The sequence below is a fragment of the Leptonotus elevatus genome, chromosome 6 (genome assembly GCF_054856555.1).
Source record: "Leptonotus elevatus isolate MCC_2025b chromosome 6, RoL_Lele_1.0, whole genome shotgun sequence".
Classification (NCBI taxonomy): domain Eukaryota; kingdom Metazoa; phylum Chordata; class Actinopteri; order Syngnathiformes; family Syngnathidae; genus Leptonotus; species Leptonotus elevatus.
In genome coordinates this window covers 21758357-21783145 of record NC_141244.1, presented here as the reverse complement: position 1 = coordinate 21783145, position 24789 = coordinate 21758357, and the positions used below count along the sequence as shown (strand labels likewise).

General features: G+C 41.4%; 1 protein-coding gene across 2 annotated transcripts; it reads right to left on the bottom strand.

Annotated features, from left to right (window-relative positions):
• Positions 1–1745: 1745 nt before the first annotated feature.
• stk40 (serine/threonine kinase 40) lies at positions 1746–24275 on the bottom strand. 2 transcript variants are annotated; one of them, XM_086079032.1, is made up of 11 exons: positions 24044–24275; positions 16067–16202; positions 14682–14767; positions 13398–13541; positions 12010–12234; positions 11841–11893; positions 8396–8511; positions 7061–7205; positions 6492–6611; positions 5974–6058; positions 1746–5861 (listed from the first exon to the last, which is right to left on the bottom strand). In XM_086079032.1, exons 2-11 carry the CDS (start codon positions 16191–16193, stop codon positions 5646–5648), a joined length of 1317 nt encoding a protein of 438 aa, XP_085935158.1. In that variant the 5' UTR covers positions 16194–16202; positions 24044–24275; the 3' UTR covers positions 1746–5645. The 2 variants fall into 2 exon arrangements, with proteins under 2 accessions (XP_085935158.1, XP_085935159.1); XM_086079033.1 differs by lacking the exon at positions 24044–24275 and adding an exon at positions 16330–16467.
• Between the last annotated feature and the right edge of the window lie 514 nt (positions 24276–24789).

Sequence of the window (24789 nt, the reverse complement as noted above, 5' to 3'; positions counted from 1 at the left end):
TATTATTATTATTATTATGATCATAACAGCTGTTATTCTGCTTGGCTCCATGTAAGTTGACTCGATAGTGGCAACCATGAAATGTCGCCAGTATGCATTTGAGCGCAACTCACTATGCTGTGAATCTCATCTTTGAGGACCCAGGCAACAATAATTCATATTTAGCATATAAACTACAAATGAAGGGATTTTTTTTTTCCTGACATTTTGAGACTCTTTTTTGGAGTGAATTGTCGTGGCCACAAAGGAATGGAATTCTAATGGATATTACATGTCGACAATATAGTATTTTAGTAATGCTGTTTAGCTCATTTTTAAAGGCACGAGCAACCACAATTCAGATAGACTATTACTCATAAAAGTGCAACAATTTCAGTGGCCCCATAGGAAGATCATTTCAAATTAAAAGGACATGACTTTTTTGATTGATTGGCGACTGACCTGAATGAGGACAAACCCTCGAAAAAATGGATGGATGGTATTGTAATTGTGGAACGAGAGCAATGGATTTCCTTGTTTGGTCTGAGCTTGGATCTACTTTTTTTTATTATTTTTTTTTGTCATCCAGCTGGATGTCTGTCACCAAAATGCACAATAAGCTCTCCAGGGGAATTAAGCAAACATTGCAGATGTGTGACGTACTGTAGTCATGCATTGGCTCCGAAGATGGTTCTCCTCAAGGCCCAGCTGCTCGGTGTTAACATCACCAATCACATTTAGGGACTACGCATGAGCACTGCAGAAAATTTGTGGAAAATAGGAAAACATAAAAAAATGAATTTAACTACAGTTTATGAACAACATTTTCAAACACAAGTAACCTTGCATCTATCATTATTTGCTCTAAACTAGCCATCTGTGTGGCTACAAAGAGAGTGAAAACTGCTAGCAAAAGTGTTATAAAGCCTAAACTTATTACTGTTCGAAAAAAGAATGATGGTCATGTTTGTGATCTTACTAGTTTGGACAAAATCTACAGATTTGCTTGCGAACACAGGGTTATTTCTTCATGCACTCCATTTCCAAACAGACGATAATAATAATAATGGTAAATATAACTTCAGAACGGATTATTTGCATTTAAATTCAGTTCAATGGGAAACCTTACGCTGGTTTACAAACATTTTGGATCTTGTATGTAGTCACAGTATGGATTCAATTAGTAAACCGAGGTTCCACCATATATCGAATATATATTTGATTTTTAATTTTAGAATTTTGAGACTTTTCAAAACATTTATAACAAATATTATAATAAATCATAAATCTAAAAATATATATATATATAATTACAGTATAACAATGCAGGTAAAATACAATAGAAATAACATCAGTATCATAGAAATATTTACACATTTATCACTAAACCACATCAAATGCAAGCACGTTTGATGTAATTCATATTGGGGGGGAAAATTATCTACTAAAATTGAAAATTAAAATACCATATGTTTATATAAGACAACACCATAGCATGTGTATACATCTAACTCGAGCATTGTTGATTAACTTTGACACCTTTCTAGCCATACAGCTGTGGTACAATTTATGCAAATATTATTATTAAAACGTAACATTTAAATAACTCAAAAATATTTATTCATGATTAATCAAATGACAAGGCAAGAATATGCCAACAGACAACATAAAATCAGGCTATCGTTGACCTAGTTCATAATTAAAGAAACCTCGCCACCTACTGGTCAAAAGTAAGCTCTGCAATCACCAAAAACAACACACAAGACTAATTTTCCATATCAAAGTTTATTGCTGACATGCATGTAGTTTCTGATGAAGTAGAAAAATATGTTTTTTTTTGTTTTTTTTACAAAGGTGATTTTCTATCTGTACAATAATGTCATTGTGTCACTAGATGCCCCCAAAGATGACCAAGCAGCTTACGAAGACGACGACCAAAACACATCTGCCTTGTCATAGGATCGCTTTAAACACGTCAGCAATATGTCCAAAATATACCCAATTACAGTACACTTCAAAGCGGGTGGGAATATTTTGTTTAAAAAACAAAACCTCAAAAAGTAAATAAAATTTTGCTACTAAACCGGTGGTGAAAAGGTGAAATGTTTTGGGAGGAAAATAAAATTTGCTGTGTGGAAAAATATGAATGCAGTTTTTGCTACGAAAATGGGGGCAGATTAGAGGGTAGAAAACAGTGTTGTGGATGTAAGCAAGTGTGAAAATTTTTTTAGTAATAATTTTTAACTGTAAGATGGGGAAAATGTAAATTTTTTGCAAATAAAATTAATACATTCAACCAAGTAGAAATCTTGGGTTATTGGTGCGTTTTGGCCATTAAACTAATTGAGGGAATATCAGTGGAAAAAAATAATCAAACAATTACTGCTACAAAAATACTATAAAATGAAATTGAAGTAAATAATTGATACCCACTCGCACTTCTCACAAAGTAAATAGGAGGAAAAAAAAGGGAAATATTGGTAGTTTCATTCTTTTTCTTTGTGTAATCAAGAATATTTCAAGATTTCAATTGTTATACAAATTAATGGAGCTAACCTAGGGGAATATTTAAAGACAAAATAAACTTCTGGAAAAATAGATGTCATTTTGCTACAAAATAATAAAAATATAAATAAAAATGTGTCACTATTTTTTGGAAAAATATGATTTCTTTTTTTTAAATTCAATCAGTGGAAGGAACCCAGTGGGGGAAAAAAAATCCAAAACAACTTTTTGGAAATATGATACATTTTTGCTCTTAAATAAAATAAGTGGGAAAAACGGAAAGAAAAAAATATATACAAAATACACTCTTGTTACTAAATAAGTGGCACAGAACTGTGGCAACATCATGCATTTCAGTTCCACATTGCATTACTTTCATGCTTTTCAAAACCACAGTAGCAACACAGCTGCAAGTGAAAAACCAACCTGGCGGTGTGAGGGGGCAGGGGACGAGATGACATTTACATTTAGTAAGTACATTCTACCTCTAATTACCATCCTGTGGCCCATTATCATTTCACATCAGCATTTTGAGTAACTACTACAATACTGATATGGAAAATCCTACTCATTTTCTTGATGGGTATTTTCTTTTTTTTAATGAACTGAATGATTCTGAAGAAGGAAGAAAAACTTGGGAGTTTTATATATTTAAATAAAATTATAATAATTAAAGCTAGGCATAAGTCAGAGCAGCTTAAATGTTGGTAATATGGCAAGAAATGTGGTTTATGGCAAGTACATGATGTATTTTAGTTAAGTTTGGGGTCCAGATGGTGGAGAGAAAAAAAAGCGCTACTTTTTCATAATTGTAGCTGATAACGTAGAGCAAAAAAATATTTGAGAGAGCAATAAATAAAATCCACCTTGAAAATGACAAGTGAATGAGGTTGGGATGCAAACATAAATAGTAGAAAGTCTAATTGAGCCTGCAGCAAAGTCGCTTAACAGTCGCTAGTGCTTAGCTTCGCCCCCCAAAAATAATCTTGATTAAGTAAATAGTCACCGCAATCCAAGGCAACCAGAAAAAAATAAAAAATAAAATAACTACAACAAAAGAAATATTACAGTATGAATCACCAAGCACCTACAAGTGGAATAATACATGCATGTACATGAGGGGGCTGCTAATACACAAGCAAGGGCTAGCTCGGTGTTGGTCTGCTTTTCACAGTGTGCCAGATAATAAACACTATTTAGACGCTTTTCCACCACACCGTACCCACTTGGCTCTACTCTCCACGCACTACGAGGAGGTACAATTTCTGGTCGGCTGGAGTTTCAAGCACAATACAGATGACGTGACGTGCAGTGTGAGGAGCTCGAAAGGACAAAAATTAAACATGCTAATGTTAGCTTAGTGCTGCTATGCAGTCCAATAAAATGAGTGCGCCTGCTTGGCAGTTTCCGTGGTTTTGTATGGCGGGGGAACACAAAAACTAAATCAGCCATGGGAAGGAAGCACCTTTTATCCAAGAGGAGACTTGAGGGCAGCAAGAAAACGGGCCACTGCAGCCAAGTGGAGACTATGGAGTATATTACTGCACCTTCTCCTACACACGGACGTCGCGGTTCAAGGAGACTCTGCTAAAAAATGTGGGGGGGGGGGGGGGGTTAGCGTAGCTGGGCTTATTCTCCACAGTTTCTACTATAAATCTAATGCCAGAAAATTAACATGCTTAAGTGGAAGACCTGGAAACCTGGACTGCTAATGCCGCCTACTCACTGGGGCGAGAAGAGAAGCCACTGGCGGCCATATTGCGTTGCCACCCGTTAATTGCGCCCAACACAAATAGACTGATTTCTCCGTGGCACATTTATCTCCACGGTGTATTGGTGTATTGTTGTACCAATAAGTCTGAGAGAAGTGATTATAAATGCGCTCTTATAAGTTATGTCTCAGAGTGCTGCGCAAAGATTCATCTGCATCATCATGCATGTTGTCAGAACCATGAACAATGAAATGAAAGCAAAGCCCATCAGGAAAAAAATCTTAGCTGCAAAATGTGAACCTAATCTCTATAAGTCACAATACTGAGATAATATAGTCCGACCGGTTGATACAAACAGTGAGAAAAAAAAAGAAGTACCTGTACCTGACACTGTATACTCGACAGTCTCCTGTTGGCTGCAGTGCCCATTTTAAAAATCGCTGGCCTTGCATTAAATTTGTCTCTCCCTTTCCGTGGCTGATGTGTTCAATGCTGCGAGGATTTTGCGGTTTTCCGAGCCGAGCCAGTACTGTGCCGTGGAAAAGCGTCAAAAGACTGGAGGATAGCTTAAAGATGGCTGCCGAGGTGGACGGCTCGGGCACGCGCGCACACACACCTGGCTATGCAAACATGTCAAAAGTGTCATTCACATTCATACCGGAAACAAAAACAAACTTTTCATCCGTCGTTCGTCGGACTACCTGGAAGCCATTTAAATTCCGAATGAGGCGTTGGGTACCAGTTCCGTGGCGTTTCCAAAGTTTGTTTTTTTTGTGTGTGTGTGGGTGTGATTTTTGGTTGTGGCACCAAAGAGGATAACGTGGCAGCGTCCAACATTTGGGCCTCATCGGTGGTCTTGGCGTAGTGACTTTCCAGGGTTTCCGCACGCTAGCTGCCTGATGCTAGGAAAAAGATCTCCACAGGGACGAGACGACCAGTACCAAAGCGCGCTTCCATAATGTCCGTCTTCAATAGGATATGAAAAATGCTACTCCAAGGTCATAATGATTTTAGAAGAAAAAAAAAAAAAGAAGCTTATTCCATTTTACACCCCCTAGCGGAAAACCACTGAAGAGGGGTTTGTTGTTTCTTTCCCCGTAGCGTGACGGGAAAAGCACAAATGTCACCGGTGGCATTGTAGAACAGTGAGCGTGGTTTACCAACACAGAAGAAGAGACGGAGAGGTAGATTGATTTGAAGATTTTCCAAAACGGGACAACAGTAGAAGGAAGGAGGTATGATGGGAAGGTGGAGGTGCTGCTACATGATGGTTGTCCTGTATTGCTCAGGAGCTCCGAAATACACAGCGACAATGCGGATGGGGGGTTGCACAGTGACTAGAAGGTGAACTGAGGGCTTTTCTTTAGCAGTTCTGCCCCACACTTTGTTTCACCCGCCATGGCCCAATGCCTACCACCTTACACATGGATGCGAGTTCGGTTTGGGGGTCTACTTGCGGAGGAAGCGCAGCGCCAGGATGGCGGCGTCCAGCGGGCTGACGGGCTGGGCGTCGTGGCCTAGCCGCCGCACAGGCGGCAGGTTGTTGAAGTGACGCTTGAGGAAGCTTTTGGCCTCGTGGAACGTGTTCTTCTCCTCGGCCAGCAGCAGCTGCTGACGCATGTAGTTCTCAAACTCGTACTGCGACGACTCCTCCGTCACTTTGGCCTAGAAAAAAAGAAATCCAATTGAATAAATAATTTCATTTGTGTTTTTTTTGTTTTCAACTCACTGAGTGTTAACTTGAGTAAAGGAACTGATCAGTCCATGTAAACTTTACCTCTTGTAGATGCTCTGGGTGGTTGATCTGATCGTCAATATCCGGAACCACCTGCAGCGGGCCGCTTAGTGATGAAACTGACTGCCTGTAATGTAACAACATGAATGATCTTTACACTCTAGTGGACATGAAGAGAGCTGCGCCCAAACTGTAACACGACTTTGTATGTATGTAAAAATCAGTAGGCTCCGTGAATATCACTAACCTGCTGCCCCATAGTAAATGTGTTAAAAACACTTCAAGGCCAAAAATGTAAAAGAAGCCAGTAATTGAGCAAGTCTTCTCATGCCACGTGACTCTTCAATGCTCAAACTAGTTCTTTGTAAACTGGAAATTTTGGCATTAAGGCTGCAAATTTAAAATCGATAAAGAATACGTTTTCATGATTTTTTTTTGCAAACTGCACCAAATCATTTTCAAATTATTTTCCATATATGAAACAGACATTTGATTTAAAGGCAATATTGCAAAGCACAAGTTGGCACAGTTGTTATCCAAGGATTCATTGGCGTACTTACCAAGAGGCAATGATGTCACCAAGGGACTCCAGCACCTCGCCGGCGGTAAGTCTCTGCTGAGGGTCGAGCACCAGCAGTTTTCGGATCAGACACACTGTGTTCTCGGACACGCGGCCATCTCTGCGGGCCACATTTACGTTACACACAACTTTTGAATAAAATAAAATAGAGATATTCTGCTTTCAGGTGGAATTTCAGGATGAAGCTAAAATGCACGATAACCTTTCCTAAACTTCTGATTGCAGCCATTCATTATTTCACTATTTTTTACGCAACTTGCTTTCCTCCAACAAGGAGCTGAAAAACAAAATTCACAACCGGTATTGGATCAGAGAATTGAACAGTAAATTTTCTGGCCCAATTAGAATTGGAATTCAAACAGTCCTTGTCATTACATTGTGCACATTTTGACATCATGAAGTTACAAAAAGGCATTGAAGTGCATTCAAATGTTTAGAGGTCAAATTAAGTTGATTTGTAGCACATTTTTAATATCGTCCTGGAATTTCAACCGAAAGCCAAATATATTCCCAACTTTTTGCAACTACTGCATCATGTCAGGGACTCACTCTGGGATGGAGTACTCAGCGGCCTTGATCTTGCGGAAGAGCTCTTGAGGTATGCTGTCGTAGAAAGGGAACTGGCCATACAACATGGTGAACAGGACCACGCCGAGAGCCCACATGTCGCTGGGCTTACCCCGGTACGGGCGACCTGAAAAAACAAGAGGTGTTTATAAATATTTGCTACAAACATCTAGAAACCAATTATGATATAATGTGATTGGATTTCACAAAGCTATAAGCTTTTAAACACAATGTGATTTTCAATTTGAATTGTGGTTCAAATGCAGATTTGGATAAATACTTGTCTGATATTACAGCTTCTGACCCAACATATACAGACCACATTTCTTATCAGAGTTGGCATTTATGATCCTTCTTGGAACATAACTTTCTTTACGCAACATTAGCAGCTTTTCGTGACAGTATGTGGCCATATAAAAGCTAATGTACTGCCAACATTAACACTCAGCTAAACATTTTGTTTTGCACAAGGACAACTTTGACCCTCGGTGACTCAGGGTGATAAGAAAGTCCCTGTGAAGGCGGCGGGTGTAATGGTTAACAGGATGAGTAAAGGCAAACAAGCCGAGTCCGTGTGAGTTTACATTTCCGCAAAATTGCCACATTAACGCAAAGCCGGTACAATTAACCTTCTGAGCCGTCCAATCAGCTGACACGAGTGAGGAGAAAGGGTACGTCACGCTGTATATGGACAATGTTGTCACAGCAACAGCAGCAGGCAATTTGGTAAAAGCACATGAACACTTGCGAACATACAGAGAGACACAAACAAACGTGTATGCACATAAAATACACACACAAAGTCTCACACAGTGAGACAAAGACACACATGCACAAACACACACAAGGACTCGCAACAACACACACAAGTACAGTAGTGGAGGGTATATGGGAGTGGTTTCTCTCCAATGAGTCATCTGTGCGTGAGTCACTGACGCTTGCTTTTAATTGCATGCCAGTCACGTTATGTTGACACACACACGTACAGCTTTCCCGCATTTTGTTAGCACACAGCGCCAGTCAAGCAGCGAAGACGAGCAGTCAACATTTACTTTCCCCATTGTAAAGCCGAGCAATTGCATGCTGACTTCTTCTTTTCATAGTCAAAGAGTTCTCACGAAAGATAAAGCAGCTTCCCCTGCACATGCAGTGATGAGAACACACTAATTCATGTTTTCCTTAGTCCCGTGTCGCAAGACAACTCCGGTCCTAGGATGAAAAACAACCAACTAGGCTTATAAGAGTTACGCAATAGAACCCTAACGCAACTTTTCTTAGCTGGAGAACATCTAAGATGTCATTTATTGTGACACTCACCGCTTAGCACATCGGGGCTGATGTAGGCGGGACTTCCTCGCTGATCTTTGAGCAGGTCGTCCTCACTAACCAGGTGTTTTCCTAAGCAGAAGTTGGTGATGGTGATTCGATGCGTCCTGCAAGAACACACACAAAAACAGCAAATGAATTAAAACCACCAGACATGTCATTGGAGTCCCCAACCATACTGAATGATAGGCAAAGTAAATTTAGGAGCCATATACAGTAACTTTATGCTTTTAATTCCGGTATGGCTTCTATTAGAGTAGAAGCCAGTATTGAGGAAACGTGGTATGAGGGGAAAAAAATAATGAGTGCAAATTACCCTCAGCGCAGTGTGATTAATATCGTTAATAGAGAGACAAGCTTGCACGACATGAGGGATTTTGGGGGCTTTGTGTTCAGTTGGGGGAGGGAAAATGAAATAAAGAAAAAGAAGGGAAAAAAACAGAACACTTTGGACAAACATATGAGTCAACTTGCGGCTGAGGATGATTGTTGATTACCAAAGACTGCATGGCGATGAGCTGGCAAATGGATTTGTATTTATAAAGCTGGAAAACAGGCAACAAATTTACAGACACGCAACTTTCTTGTGTAACCACGCCACATATGTGAAACCTTTCTCCAGACACGTGCTTTCTTTAAAAAAAAGAAAAAAAAAAAAAAGGTCACCAGCTTCCTCCTCTTCTTTCTCACTTTCACACACACTTTTGTTCCAGCCAATTCAAGTCCATCTAACCCTCCGTTTCTTTCTCCCGAGATGCTATTTGCTGTTCAGCCCTTCAAGGGTGTTAAATTCAGATCATACAGCGGTGTGCACAAAAGGAAGGCCAAAAGCAGCGATTCAAGGGCGCTCTCGGCATAAACGCGTCCTTTGAGGCGAGCTCTGCTCTTTTGTCCTTGCGCATCACGTCTTTGCCATTCTCGTGCCGGAGATGGGCTTGGTGAAATTGCATGTTTGCCTCATGAGTGGGGCCAAGGGTCTCTGTGATCTAAAAAAAAAAAAAAATGGTAATGGCAGGAATAGTGCCATTCGTATTACCGTCTCTTCAATTTGTCATCAATCTTCCTCCTGCGGACAACTTCCAGTGAGGTTGGTTATAGCCCCGTGGCGCTTTAATTGTGCAACAGTAGTCAAACATAACATAAAGCTGCTTGGAGATGGTCTTCTGGCCTTAACCTTTAACGTTTTTCTCTATCATCTTCCTTCTAATCCCCTGAGAGCACATTTAGTGTGGTATACACCATGTCAACAAACAGCACAGTTGACTAATTATCATACTTTAAATAGGCTGACTGACTAATTATAAGTTTGAAGACACTTGTTATGCTAATTGGAGGACACACCTTGGTTAAACATGTACTAATGGTCAAATTAGTTTCAATCTTTTCTCGGGGTACCATCATGTTTTTTTTTTTATAATTCAGTTGAGCCACAATTCAATAGCAATATCTGATCTTCAGTGGTTAATATTACTATTCATTAAAAAAAGTATTACTTTTGTCAGATTCAAGTTATTTCTGTGACCACTGTGTTTTAATTTAGTCAATATAGGGTTTAGTGAGCAATAGTGGTATAGCCAAAAACATATATTGCTGACTGTATATCTCATTGGGGATTACCTGTCATACACAACAATCCTGCTAATGCAAATCAGCGAGTAACAGAACCAGTATTCATGCACAGAGTGCATCTATGAATGGTTGCAGACATTCGAGAATACATTAAAAATGCAGAAAGTCAATCGCGCGCCGAGTGTCGTCAGCCACGTTGGGATCAAATTGATTCACGATATCCTGCTGTAATGGAGGCAGCATCAGGAAACGACACTGTTAGTACACCAACTGCTGAGCATGTCAATGGATTGCAACAAAAAGCGAGAGGAGGGAGGACTTTAAATTGGGGTGGAGGTACAGTGCGGACATGACGGGAAAAGTGAAAAAGGATATGACAAAAGGAGACAAATCGCGTGGACAATGGAAGCAGGAAATGGGGGGGGGAGCAGGAGAAGGGTAAATAAATTATGACAATGTGTGTGTATGCGTGCGTGCATGCGTGTACGTGTATTGCAGAGTGAGTCAGCTGTGAGCTATGGGCCCTTTTGGCAGGACTCTCCTTTGTCTCCAGCGGGGACGGACTGTTCCAACGCGCCACCCTCCTGACTAAAGCACTCCACTGTTTGAACATCAATGCAACTGGGGGTCAATGAGGGCTAATGTCTGGGATACAGACTTGTCAATACAGAATTGCAAAAGTCCCGGGTTTTTTTTGGTGTCAAGTTGGACACTTTCCATGGGAATTGAAATGAATTTATGAGAATATATAAATGACACAGGAATTACAGAATCTAAACACAGCTGGGGAAAATATTTTTGCATAATCTAGACCAAAACATTCACTTTTCATGCAAGTCAAATATTTTTGTACAAGTAGGAGCTATTGAATATTTTTTTCAAATCAAGTATTGATCATCTCATTGATTAAATGAGTAATCTGATTTTAAAAATAATTGATCAGTTGATTACATTAAAGTAATTTCTGGAGTGCTAACCACTACTTTTTTCACTTGCATTCAACCCTGCGGCTAATACAAAGGTGCGGATTGTCCATCAGATCACAAAGGGGCGCACTATAAAGGAAGCGCATGAGCTTCTGGCAGAGCAAAACAAACCAAACGAGCCCAAATACAGTAGGAGAGACAGAGCGAGACAATTTGCACCTTCAATATGGAAAATAAAGTAGCGGGAACCCGGTGCGGTAAGATTAAAAACACCTGCAGCTTACAGTCGGGTGCGGCTTATATGTGTAGTATTCCCCAAATTTGGCTAGCGCTGCTTATAGTCAGGTGCGCCTTGTAGTCCAGAAATTACTGTAATAAACCTGCGCAAGAGGGCATGTGAGGGGCAGGTATTATTGTTGTCCATAAGCAGTCAGCATCATCAAGCTCCACACCTGGGATTTTTTGAGTGTAGCTTAACATACTGTAATGCCCTGACATGTGGCCAAGGAGACCTACTGTATCTATTTTTGCATGGATGCCTTCTTATGACAAAACAAAATATGAATATGACAACTTTCCATTAAACCCTTAATTCCCATGTAAATGTTCCACCCCTTTGCAACCTTAGTCAATATGTGACAATACTAAACTCTCGCATGTAGAGCAACACATGCATGTGCATGATTAGACTTTGGCTCAAACGAGGTTGCAGACCAAAGCAGTGGCGGGCTGTACCGAGCAAACCAAACAGCTCAGTTACTCAACCCGCAGACAGTAAGTCGGCCAATGAGTCTTCCTATGACTGATCCCGCTGTCAGGATAAGAATGTGGCCCTCTGCTCGGGTGTCGAGTCGACTGCGTGCGACACGTGGGCCTCTGCACCAACCGGAGAAAATGACTTACTGGCAAAAGCCAGGCGGCAGCTTATTTTTAAGTCTTACCGTTTGTTCAGCACCATGTTTCCCAGCTTGAGGTCTCGGTGCACGATGTTCTTCTACACACAGGAAAGGCACAGAAGGGAAAGGGCTGTCAGCTCATGGTGCATGTGTGTGTAATAATAGAATATTTCCTATGTGGAAAAAACAATTTCAAAAGCTGACAGAACCTCACCTTGTGCAGGGCCTCCACCACGCGCACCACGTCGTAGAAGATGATGATAGCCTCGCGTTCGCCTAGCCTCTTCTCCTTGATGACGTAGTGCTGCAGGTTGATGAGGTCGGCCGTCTTGTCGCTGAAGTCGTGCGCGCACAGGCAGTCCAGCACCAGGCAGATGCGCTTCTTCATCTTGCGCGACTTGTTGGCCTCGGGGTCCTCCACGATTTCATAGGCTCGGTCCTGCAACGCACGAGTTCAAGTGATGCGGGGGAGCGAGCACTCTCTGGCACAGAGATCCCGTGAAATGGTTGAGGGGCTTTAGCGGAAGACACAGCATTCAGCCGCCTTTGCAAAGAGGCAAACTAACAGCAACACATCATCCCACAACCACATAATTAGATGACATCAGCTGTGTGTGGTATGCTGTTATCTCAAGTACGCAGGAGAATTTTTTTTCTGTCATGTGTGGAGTCTGTCGTGTTCATATAATTAAAAAAAAGAAAAAAAGTACATGTTTATCCATAGAATCCAAGTGTAATGTTTCAACTTCCCCTAGCAGCTTCTCTAAAAGCAGAGCGCATTGATTTCTGTATAACGTCTGTATGTGTTTTTCCTATTTCTTTTTTAAGCTCTAGCCGGCGCTTCTGAAAGCTTCTATCATCTTGATCTCCCGGTGTGGATGCAACACTAATCTGATCAATACGGCAGACGTAAATGAATCAGAGCGCAGGTCGGGCCGCCGTCGCCGTTCTGCGAAGACGGGAAGATAGAACAATAACAAAGTTAAGAGGGAGGCCGACGGGAAGGGCAGGTGAGGGAGGGGGCGAGGGGAATAGTGTGAATGGATGAGGCTATGAAGAGTGAATGACAGCGGATAAAGAAGGCTCTTGTCTTAAGGGTGAGCTCACTCCTATTGAAGCAAAACACTCTGAAGGAATAAACAGAAAGCTGGCTGTTGGTGTCTATCAATCAAATCGTCTTTCCTCGAATAGATGGCATTCCCTGAGTAGATACCATTCCACCATTACTAGTCGGGTGTGTCATTCACTTAAGACAATTAAACAGCAACCTCAAATGGACGCCTACCAATTCCCGTCAGGTAAACAATAGGTAGTGGCTGTAATTACTACTTTTGTTTACATACAGACAGTAAAAAAAAAACAGCTGAGCCTGTCTGACTTATATTATTCATTTAAACACCAACCGAGACATAAACAACTCAAGATTAATTTGCGTGTGGAGACTGTTCAGTTGTTTGTTACATTTGATTTTGAACTTTGTCTTTAAATGTAATTGAGTTAAGTCCATAAGATGGCCTGAGTTGAGTTTCAAAACTGAACCTCTGAGGCAGACACCGAGCTAGCACATAGTTTGACCCCAAAAAACTGCTTAGCTTCGGCTACCTGGAAGAGGCCGTGATGGTGGACCACTCCGTCCTGGTTGTGCAGAAGAGACAGGAGGGAAAACTCTGTGTGCAGCAGCATCTTCCCCTGCCTTTCCTCCTGCGTCTCGCCAGCAGAGTCCACTCGCTCCTCTAGTGTCAAGATCTGCAAAAACAGACGAGGGTGAAAAACATCAAGAGGAAATTTTGGGGTCAGACTGCGGGGGCAGCTTTGACAGTTTACTGCCAGTTGAAGATGATCCTCAGGTTGACAGTTTTGACACTGAAACCTTTTAAGCGTTGGAAGGACGCCAACTTGAGCCAGTTGACCCATGGAGCCAGACACTTGCCTGAAACTGGTCACCAAGGCAACACAGCTCTATGTCGTCATCCTATAGTGAGTTTACTTTAAAGGGGACGCCAAGTCAAAACATTTCTTTACAATATGCTTCCCCACACACACACACACACACACACACACACACACACACACACACACTAGTCCAAATATGGTATTTTTATCAATATTTGATTTGTGGGATATGAGGTAAGCAGAAAAATCCACCTGTTTTTAGGACTTTCAGGTGGGCCATTTTGACATCACAATGCCCAAGGGCTCGGCTTGCAAATGTCAAATGATCAAACTGAGAAAACAGATGAGCCGTGATTGGTCATTACCTGAGCCCTAAAAAACTGTGATGTAATTTTCAGTCAGCACCAAGTGGCAAAATGGCCGCCTCCTGAGATGGATAAAAATGTGTGTATTTTGCCGCTTAATTCGTATTCCACAAACGAAATACAGTAACCAGAATATCGTGCTTAGTCTAGTGTTTTTATTTATTTTTACCCTAGTTTCCCTTTAAATTAACTTTTTTAAATCTTTTTTACACTTGCAAGCCTGTTTAATTGATGGTGGTTGTAAGACAGAATATTGAGCTCCCCACCTCCCACATTCCAAAAACAGTTAGGTTAATTGAAAGACTAAATTGTCGATAGGTTTGAATAATTGTTTGCCTACATGTGCCCTGTGATTGGCTGGCGACTAGTTCAGGGTATACCCTGCCCCATTGCCAGCTTTGAGGACATGGCGACTCCGGATGAGGGTGTTAGAAGTGTACATTCCAGGGGGGCTGCTACCTTCCACCCCGTTTTGGATGCCCCTCGCTTGTGTAACATATTGGCTATCCCAAATAAGCAAGAGCACACAGACTAGTTTGTTCGTGCCAGGCCATACAGTAAACACCAAGAAAAGGGAAGGTGAAAAGTTCACTGCTGATGTTTGATCTTCAAGTTGCACGGCACTTACTTTGAGCTGGTAGAAATCGTCGCTGCCATCTTTCCTGGCCAGACACTGCACTATGCTGGGCACTGGGGAGTTGCCTAGACGAGGCCCTACAAAAAAAAACACAACAGCTGCATGACCAAAAGGCCGGCAACATACTGGCGTGTGCTCATTAGAAAAAAAAGAAGCCTGCACATGGCCATTAACACCCCAGGCGCGATGTTTAGTTTGGCGCTTTGCAGATGGCTCATAGAGTAAACGAGACGTGTCAGGAGGGCCTCGGGAGTGAGAAGAAAGCACATCTTCCATACGCTTGCGTCAACACAGACCTCGCCGGTCTGTGTCATGGCGATCAGCAAAATTCTTTGCATTCTTGTCTCAGGCGCGCGTACACACAGACACCCAGCGACTCTTTGATACACAGACGCGCGCACACAGACACTGGCCTGGCACTCAGACATGAAAACAAATGACTTGATCCAAGCTCAAGTTCAGCTAAAGTCTTGCGGAAAAATACGCCTCAAAAGTCAGGCAAAAACGTCAAAATCGAGCAAATCTCAGCACGTAAAGAGTGACCTCTAAGTGGCTTTCTTTTTCTGAGGCTTTTATTTAGATGATTCCAACACAGAAGGATACTAGTGGTGATGATGAATCGATATTACAGAATTTACTTTGCCAGAGCACGAGCATAGTGACGGAAGACAGACTGTCCTGGCTGCTTGGTAAAATGCACCAAACAAACACTTCCTCTGGTTTCTGAGGTTACCCTCACTTTCCGGTGAAATGGAATTTGAAAGTGGCAGTCTACAGTACAAAAAAAATTAACAATTACATTTACCAAGCTTAATGTAAATATATCTACTACTAAGTAATTCTAGAAATACCTACAAAAGGATACCAAGTTGTCAGTCTCTCTGTGTTGTCAAAGGGTGAGTACCGTAGTTCTATTTTGTCCCTCACCGACCGCCAGAGGCGGAGCCTAACTGCACGGAAATGCCCTTTATTTAGGTGTTGTTTAACACACAGACTATTAGAAGCATGGGAAATACAGGTTTGAAAACACTGACAGTTTGGTTTACAACGGAACTCCATTCCTATGGTTGTGATGGAACAGAATTTGTACTTAAAAATAAGAATGGAGCAAAGTCCATCACTAAGACTATGCTATATAAAGTCATAATAAATAAATAAAATATTTACCCAATACATAAACATAAAATAATCAAATGGAAAAAAAAACCTCCAAGTACAGCAATAACTAAGCATGCCTACTTGTTCATGTATTCTGCAAAGTAGTTCATTCTAATTTTACAATGTGCAAAATACTGATTACAGTATACAGGATTTATTTTAGTTTTATACTGTATACAGTTTGAGCCTAGACCTTTCTAAATGCGCTTGTTCCTTACCCAGGATGAACGGCCCAGCTCGCTTGGCGTTGCTGCCAGATATCCCACTGTAAACTGGACACTGCAGCTTGCCGGCCCTGCTCGATGTCTCTCCGGCCCCTCTCTCCGACGCACGCCGCTTGGACATACTGGAGCTCTGCAGGGGAAAAAAAAAAAGAGAAAAGAAAATCACATTAGGATGAGCAACGCCAGATGAACGCTGGCACACCATGCTATAAATAACAAATCACATTGCTACAGCTTTGGTGAAGATGAGACAATACCGAGAGCTGAGAGGGAGCAAGTCCTGCTTGGTAGAGCACATGAAGACAAGTGAAAGGAGGTAAAACACAGGGCAGCTCCTCCCGACCTATTTAAAATGTCCCTCCCACACGTTGACCAACACCTCGGTGCCAATGTGAGACCATTACAGCTCCATTCACAATAACGGCTGCCGGTGTGTCGAGGATGACACCCTAGCTTCGATCACCACTGACAAACAATCTCGCAATTCACTTAGTAAACACACACACATGCAGCCCACCCCCACTTTTTTTATTTTTTATAAATTGTCTCTCAGATCATTCCTGATCCTTTCGCTCTTAATCTGCACGTTTTATCTGAACATCTGCCGGCTTATCTGTGCAGACCTCCACATGACGTGACATCATGAGTGTAGCGACAAGGCTGACAAGGCACTCGACTATGCCAGAAAAGCCTGCGACAGTGTGACACCACAAAAAAAAAGGAAGAAAAAAAAAAAAGACTCCAACCTGAGAGGTATGCTTTGTTTAGCGCGTTCCTGTGCCATGAAACTACGCCGGCTTCCCGTAACAGGGAAGTAAGTACTGCCTAGAGCCGGAGCAGAACAATGACTCACCGCTTTCGACTTCCAGTGCCGTTGGACGGAGATATGCGTTTAAATGCTCAGGTGATGACACCAAAGAGGACGAAATGCACCCCGAGCGTGTGACGCGCGTGTCAAACCTGCTCTGGAAGGTTGAAAGCATGACAAAAGGCATATCTGTGTATGCGTGTGGGGAAATGAGGTTGGGGGGGGGGGGGGGGGGGCAACTTGTCCATGACTGAGAAAACAAGGATGTTTGTATGAGTCGAGCAATATCACAAAATATTCATACGGTTGTATCAAAAGAATGCATCTATGCACATTTCGGTCTGTAAACCTCCGATCTGATTCTAGTCAGGCTGGATTTACACCAGTCAGTATTTGGTGTGACCAACATTTCCCTCACCCAAAAGGTTGGGCAACAATTGTCTAGTATAGCAACGTAGAATTTGGTGGGAATATGATGTGTAATGCCGAATTTACACTCCATGTTGAAGTGTGCAATTCAGATTTTATGTATATTTCCAATTTTTTGTCTGATTCCATTGATTTCAAGTAACACCCAAATTTAATTAACTACATGAGCATCAACAATGGCCTGCGACAACAATGAACTGAAACTGAAGTAAACAATATTAAATATATAATATAAATGTTAGAGTGTACGGTTTAGTTGCGTAACCTCCAACTGCCATGACGTATGTCCCAAATTTTACAATTGAGAGCAAAAACAAACAAACAAAATAACAATTGAGTATCCTGAAACCGTGCTGTATAAATCCAACCTTTAGTAACCCCTGCCTAATGTTTGACTCTTTGTATTATTGTCATGTGCTGCTATTCTGCTACGTTCCACTTTGCTGCAATAAAAAAAAAAAAAAACATAATTGCAGGGCTAATAAAAGCTTACGCTACACTATAATTAAAGGAAGGTGTTCAAATTAGCAGTTTATATTCGCGCCTTACTTTCATCCTGGTACCTGCAGTACAAAAAATGCTCACTTATCAAGTTTCGCATGATACAATATAAATATGCACCCGCTGGAGTGAAAGCACAGACAAAAGCAGATGAGCAAACAAGTCTGAGTTTTTAGGCCATTAATATTTTTTGGGCCATCATTTAACAGTTATTTTTTTCTACACGCCAAACAAGCTCACGATCAGGGCACAGTGTATTAAACTACCATTTTTACATTTACTGTAAACTGGGGCACGGCATCAAATTCTATTAGGAGTTGAGGCCACGATTTGAAAATAAATGTGAAGGCTTCACATTTTAAAAGACACATGCATGTACCCAGACACTACAAGATGTACAGTACTTTCTATACACTGGCAATTTATTTTTCGTGTGCTCAACTAGGTTTAAAGCGCAAGGAACAGTGAAACTACTTTAAAAATGTTTTGACGTGGTCCATTTTGTGGATTTCCACCTATTGCAGGTGGGTATGGCGCATTTTCCCTACAATAAATGGGGGTTCACTGTAAAGAAAAGTAATTCCGTGCACATTCGATGTTCAAGCTCTGGCTGAATGAAGGGTGACTCACACAAGTAGAATCCAAGCATTGTAATAAAAAACACATTCAAGGATTTTTGGAAGCCAGAGTGAATCAAAGTAACTTGTTGGTTTTATAATCACGCGAGCAATGTTCTTCTCCTTTCGAATGAACGGATCGTGCGCCACTCGCCAGTTGGCACTTGGGGCCGGAGCGCAGGCAGGACAGTTGGCAGCCGCTGCGAATTCTCACTTCCGTCAGGCTTTTTTTTTTTGTGTGTGTGTGTGTGAGATCCCAGACAGCAGACCGTGTCATCGTCATGTCTCTCGCCCATCTGTCCCCATCCCCGCTAGTCATCGCCCAGCGAGTCTGATGAGCCGAGGCTTTTTGACAGACAGCATCGATGGCGCAAACCGCCCGTGACACCAAGTCACGCTGACGAAGAGGCCATCACGTCGACTTGAGCAAGCAAAAAAAAAAGAAGAAGAAATGACAGGAAAAATCTATTTCCTGTAAAACACCAACGACACTAATGCACAGCTGTTAGAAGTATGAACTGAACGTGTTTATCATTGTGGTTGCACAACTTCAATGAGTCACACTAGAAGCTATAAGGTTATTTGAGAAACTGTGGGAAAGTTAACTACAAAAAACAAGCTGCATTGAACAAATCAGTCCCAAGAACACACTCGTAAACAATAGTGGAGGAGAAAAAGGGTCTCCTGTAATGTTTCTTGTTTTGTACCAAAAAATAAATGATCATTTGAATAATCGTGATTTCAATTATTGTCAAAATAATTGGGATTATTATTTTTTCCATTATCGAGAAGCTCTACTTATTTGGATTGCATTAAAAAAATACATATTTAGGGTGTAGAAGTATTTTTCATATAAATTATTGATAGAGATAATTATTACCATTGTTGATAGACTACACTTTGTTCCAATTTGCCTAAAAATGACCGGTAAATTTACAGAATGCTAGGAATACCAACCGAGTAGGTACTTGAATAATATTTTATTTAAAACGTTTACAGTGGGGGTTCGTTCCTTTGGTGAAGACGTAAACCTGAACGCGCTGTAAACCGAGGACCCCGTTATTGTGGTTGCTGATACAACTTGACCACTGGCTTAAGTTAAACCAGGTGCTGCAAGGTGCTATTCTTGGCACCAGGTCAGTCAGTCTTCCTAGACTGCATAGTCTTGATATCATTTTGGTATCAAGATCATCTATCATGTGCTGGTCTAAATTTCAAACGCATCTTATGTACTCTTAAAAATTAATGGCTTGCATATTATTTGAATTATTATTTTTTTAAACACCAGAATGTGTCAAACGAATTTGTGACTATATTGTGAACAGGCAGGAGTTCACTAACCAACAAAACTTGAGCTATAATATTATCGTCTATGCACCTTGGAGCAATGTAAATGATTCACCGGGAGGAGCTACCCACACAAGAAGGCAACCAGCTCCTCAAGGCAGCACATGTAGCTACTAAATACCAAACAACCCCGCTTCCGTCACATGTAAAAAGCAAAGGTCAGCACCGCCGCCGAATGCGAGGCGACCTAGATGACATCAGCGCGGGGACGGCATGCGGTGGTCTCTTTTCTTACATACAACACAAACAAGTCTTATAGATCATGTTGCAGCAAAAGCGGAAGATAGACAGGACGAGAGAAATAGAGAGAGGTGTGATGCCGGCGGTGCCCACGGGACACGCCGGGTCCCTTAAATAGAATCGAATAAAGCACATAAAAGGTGTCCAGCTAGATATCCGCCCACAGGACTTCTTTGTGCAAGAGCATGCCGGATGTAAAAAAAAAAAAAAGTAATAACAATAATAAAATTAAGCAAGATAAATGAAAGAACGAACGCAAACTTGCTGGAGCCTAAAACAAAATGAAGGCCAACCAAACATCTTTAGAAAGTAACACCACATTGGCAATGTCCTTGATTGGCCAGGGGATACAAGGTCACGCTGCATTCCACAGCCTGTAAAAGCCACAATTTTTCTAAATAATTCCACACCACATTGCGGCCTTGTATAAATGGCACTAACATGAAATGGGGAGGGGTGGGAAATTGGAATACAAAATCAACCAAACTGTACTATGGCTGCAGCTATTGAATATTTTGGTATTCGGATAAACAGAAACTGGATGGATGGATATCTTACTCAAAATTATATCAAATAATCGAGTAATGTTATCAAATCAAAAAATACGGTATATGGATATCTTTGCTTGATTAAAGAATAATTATGAATACCGAAGGAAAAAATAACACATTCCACTTAATCAACAACCAATTGATATAGTTAACAATCTGTAGCAAACAACTGTATTTTCCCTTCTAGAAAGATGAGGATGGGACGATTTGACGTCAGAAACGCTATCAAAATTTTGCTGGCTAAAACGGCACATTTGGCCAAGCTTGGTTTGCTAAAAATGGATCAGAAGTTAGAACTGCAACTGTGTCAGGCTGTCAACATCAAAGTGTACAAAGTCATCCTCGCCCATTAAACTCTCTTTGAACAGACGTCCGACATCTCTTAGCAGTCTATGCGGGGCACTCGCATAGCGGTTAGCCGCCAGCCGCAATAGCAGGCAACAGGTGACATAGAAAATGTCCGTGTATTTAGTAAGAGGCTTTACAGCATCCTTAATTTGCGATTGAACCGGGATTTCAGGATGATGCCGCGTTGATGATGTTAGTGGCAAAAGTTCATGATGACAATGTAAACTGGCCCTCCAGCTATGAAGTGCCTCCAGCCGCGAAGACGAGTCAAGTCGGCTGCCACGCCACCAAACAACTTGAGAATAAAAGCATTGCAAAGCATCAACGTCCATGTATTACTGTATTCAAAACGATTTTGAAGTTGGCCTTCCCACCACAGCTCCACAATGCGGCAATTCTCCCCTATTATAGGTCGCATCCCCGCCGCAACTAAGGTGAGTGGATGCCCCCGTTTGTAAAAGAATTCCTCAATGCCGGTACAGTGGTGTGAAATTAGCACACACGTCTCCTGCCCTGTAGTTGCTGACAGATACAAAATGGGTAACCAAGTCGACCACCTTCTGGAGGCGACGTTTAACACCAGAACAAGGTCAGGTTTACACCTGTGTACGGGAAAATTCTGCAATTCTGAAAGCAGTTGCTGTCCAACACCAAGTGCGGGCGGGTGCCATCATCCGGCAATCTTCCACCTCCGGAGGTGAGTTCACGCCTGCATTAAAGCCGATTCCACAGTGGGGTGTGCAACTTTAACCCTGAAGCTCCCTTCTTCCGACTTGGTGAGAAAAGGTCTTATAATAACAATCCCACGCGGAGGGTCACGTTTCCCGGTGCATTGGTACGGTGTCACCTTACCACCGGTTAAAATTAGCCTGGATGCTACTTTAAAACAACTAATCTGCAGTTTAGCCACAATATTAGGCACCTCTGAAACAGCCAAAGTTGGTGTAAGACATCGATTCCATGTACACCTAATTCGGCCAAAAGTCAATATTTACAGTATGTACTAACAATGACGTATTTGTTAATCCATCTATGCCAGTAACAGAGTGACACAGCAGGCAGAACAATTAAGCTGGGCATTCACTTACTGCCGTTTAGTCAACAGGATAACTGTTCAGGTAAAGATTTGCTATGTAAATAAACATTTGAGTAAATTGAGACGAGGTATTATTTCGATATGTAAAGACTACTTTTCTGACTTTTTGAGGTGCTGCGCAATGGGATATCATTTATTAATAGCGAAAACAACACTGGATTTGAAATCAAATGAGCACGATGTGCTTTCATCTGAAGTTATTTACATTGAAATCGGGTGAACAGCGGATCAATTTTTAAATATGCCTTGCACTATAAGGGGCAAATGATCAATCAAATAACACTTTCACGTTTTAGTGCTTGGCTGCAAATCCTTTGCGCTCAATTATAGCCTGAAATCTGGAACACAGACGTCACCAGACAATTGATTTCATCCCCGGTGATGCCCTGCCAGGCCTCTGTGCAACTGTGTTCAATTCACGTTTGTTCTTGGAACATTTTTCCTTCAGTTTTGACTTCAGAAAGTGAAATGCATGTTCAATTGGATTCAGATCAGGTGACTGACATTATTAAAATTATATATATATATATTTGCTTTTTCAGTATGCTTTGGGTCATTGTCCATCTGCATTGTAAAGGGCAGTCCGATGACGTCCGACGCATTTGAATGAACGTGAACAGATCATTACTGCCCGAAAAACTTCCAAATTCATCCTGCTGCTTTGTCAGTAGTGACATAGTTACAACATCAGAAGCAGTTCCAGGGGTGGCCATACATGCCCACCTGACCATGGGGCAACTGAGCAGCCAATTGCCCCATTCATTTTGTTAACTTAAAATGTGGGGATCGCATATACAAATTGTTGTAATTCCAACACCATGCACATGAGTTGGATTGAAATACCCTCAAATTAAAGTTGAAAGTCTTCAGTTATAACACATCTTGCCATTGGAGTGGTGTTTCGTGCCAGAAAGATGAGAACTGTCAATGTCCCAATATTTATGGTCCTGGCTGTACCACAAACTATGATCCTAAAATGCTTAAATACAGTTTTAAACTAATCCAACATTGCCCTTTAAAATAAAAGCCTTACAGGTTTTTTTTTTTTTTTTTTTTGTTATGCACCAGAAGCAAAGACTCTCCGTAACATCCACTAACAGCCCTGGCTAAACGTGGCTCCTCCGCAACATACATACACTCACCAGACAGGCTCCAGCTCATCTGCACCCGGAGTCAGGACAACCGGAATTGAAAAACGCATGGATGGGATTACAGAAAAGAATAGCTATGAACCATTCCTTATGTCTGAATTTGCCTACATTCATGTTGTTTTGTAAATATTTAATTTGCCAGTTTTGCTCAAAGTTGCACATTCCTATTTTATCTTCTTGTGTATTTGACCTTCATGCTCCAATAGGGGGGAAAAATGAGTCAGAAGTTACAGTACATGAGTAATTTTTCAGTGATTCAAGTAATTATTTGGAGGGATAAGTTTCACTTCAATTAGCACATTATTACAACGAAGTACTCTAAATCGAATAAAATGTTGGCTTCTTTACCCACCTCTGTTGCACTATGTAAGTCTAGCTAAAAAAAAAGAAAAAAAGGGGAGTTACGTATGCACAATATAAACATAACAAGGACATATTTTTATGAGCTGTATTGGTTTATGGACTTAAGATATTGTAGCTGTACCTAATGAAGTGCCCCACTAATGTTTAACCTGCAACAAACGATAGTGAGTCATTTTACTGTGCATTAAAACCCATTCACGTGTCGTCTACTACCACTGGTGTTGGTTGGAGTTACAGAAACATTTGACTAAAATTCGGAAGGAATAAAAGTTTAGAATTCCTTAGGTTGGAGCCTCCAAAGAGGCAGGCAAACACACACACAAAGAGGGTACGCTACACCAGCAAGTTTTCCGTGCAAACTACTTATTTGGCGCAAAACGAAGGTTAATTTACTACATTCATTCGAATTTTCGGGGTTCGAAAAGGTTCGAATGACGAGCGTCAAGTCGGGGAGAGAAGCCATTTAAACAAAGTAGGAAATGTTACAGCTGGCTAGCACAAAGCTAACTCGCTAGCTCACCTCGAGCCGATACCGCCGGGTTAAAAAAAAAAAAAAGTCTGGCGTCGTCCTCCGCCCTCACAACGTCGACATTTCTCGCTGGGGGGGATTTCTCTGCTTGTCGACGGCTCCGGACGGACCGCCGCGGGTCGGGTGACCGCTTGAAGCCTCCTTCTTGTCGCCGAAAAAAAGCAGCGATTAAGGAAGAAAAGCCTGCTCGCTCGCCGCTGATCGCATCTTTCCACAGCGACAGCGCCACCTGACAACGGAAGTGACGCACACACGCTTTTTACAAGATTGACAGCCGGATTGGCCAATCACAGGCGCACCGCTCGCCGATGATGACATTTTTTTCAATTTGCGTAATGGAACAGGATGGGATTACATCATCGTGTAAAACGATTACAAACTGGGGGTGTGTGGGGGTTGCCATTGTGTGGACAACAAAGCAGACAGAGGGCTTGTACACACTGGCTAAAACATTTTGTTATTTTACAATAAATATTTTGAAAACTGGTGATATGAAAACATATAAAAACACAGATTTTTCCTAACTTTTTCCTTGTTTTGTTGAAAGCAGGGGACGCAGTCAATTCAGAATTTTATTTGTAAATCTTTTTTTTTAATGTATTTTTCTTTATCAATACGAAACATGATACAATGTTTTATTGCAATGTATTTTCTCAGCCCACCTTTAGAAAATGTATTCAATAAATATAACATTTAATGACATAAAGTATATTTATATTTAGACAGGGTGAAACACT

What these genes read in the sequence shown, in the direction of transcription:
- stk40 (XM_086079032.1), bottom strand. Translation starts at nt 16,193, where the DNA reads ATGTCCAAGCGGCGTGCGTCGGAGAGAGGGGCCGGAGAGACATCGAGC. An exon ending in ACGATTTCTACCAGCTCAAA is followed by an intron (nt 13,542 to 14,681) that starts GTAAGTGCCGTG and finishes CTGTTTTTGCAG; the next exon opens with ATCTTGACACTAGAGGAGCG. An exon ending in CAGCCCCGATGTGCTAAGCG is followed by an intron (nt 7,206 to 8,395) that starts GTGAGTGTCACA and finishes TTGTTTTTTCAG; the next exon opens with GTCGCCCGTACCGGGGTAAG.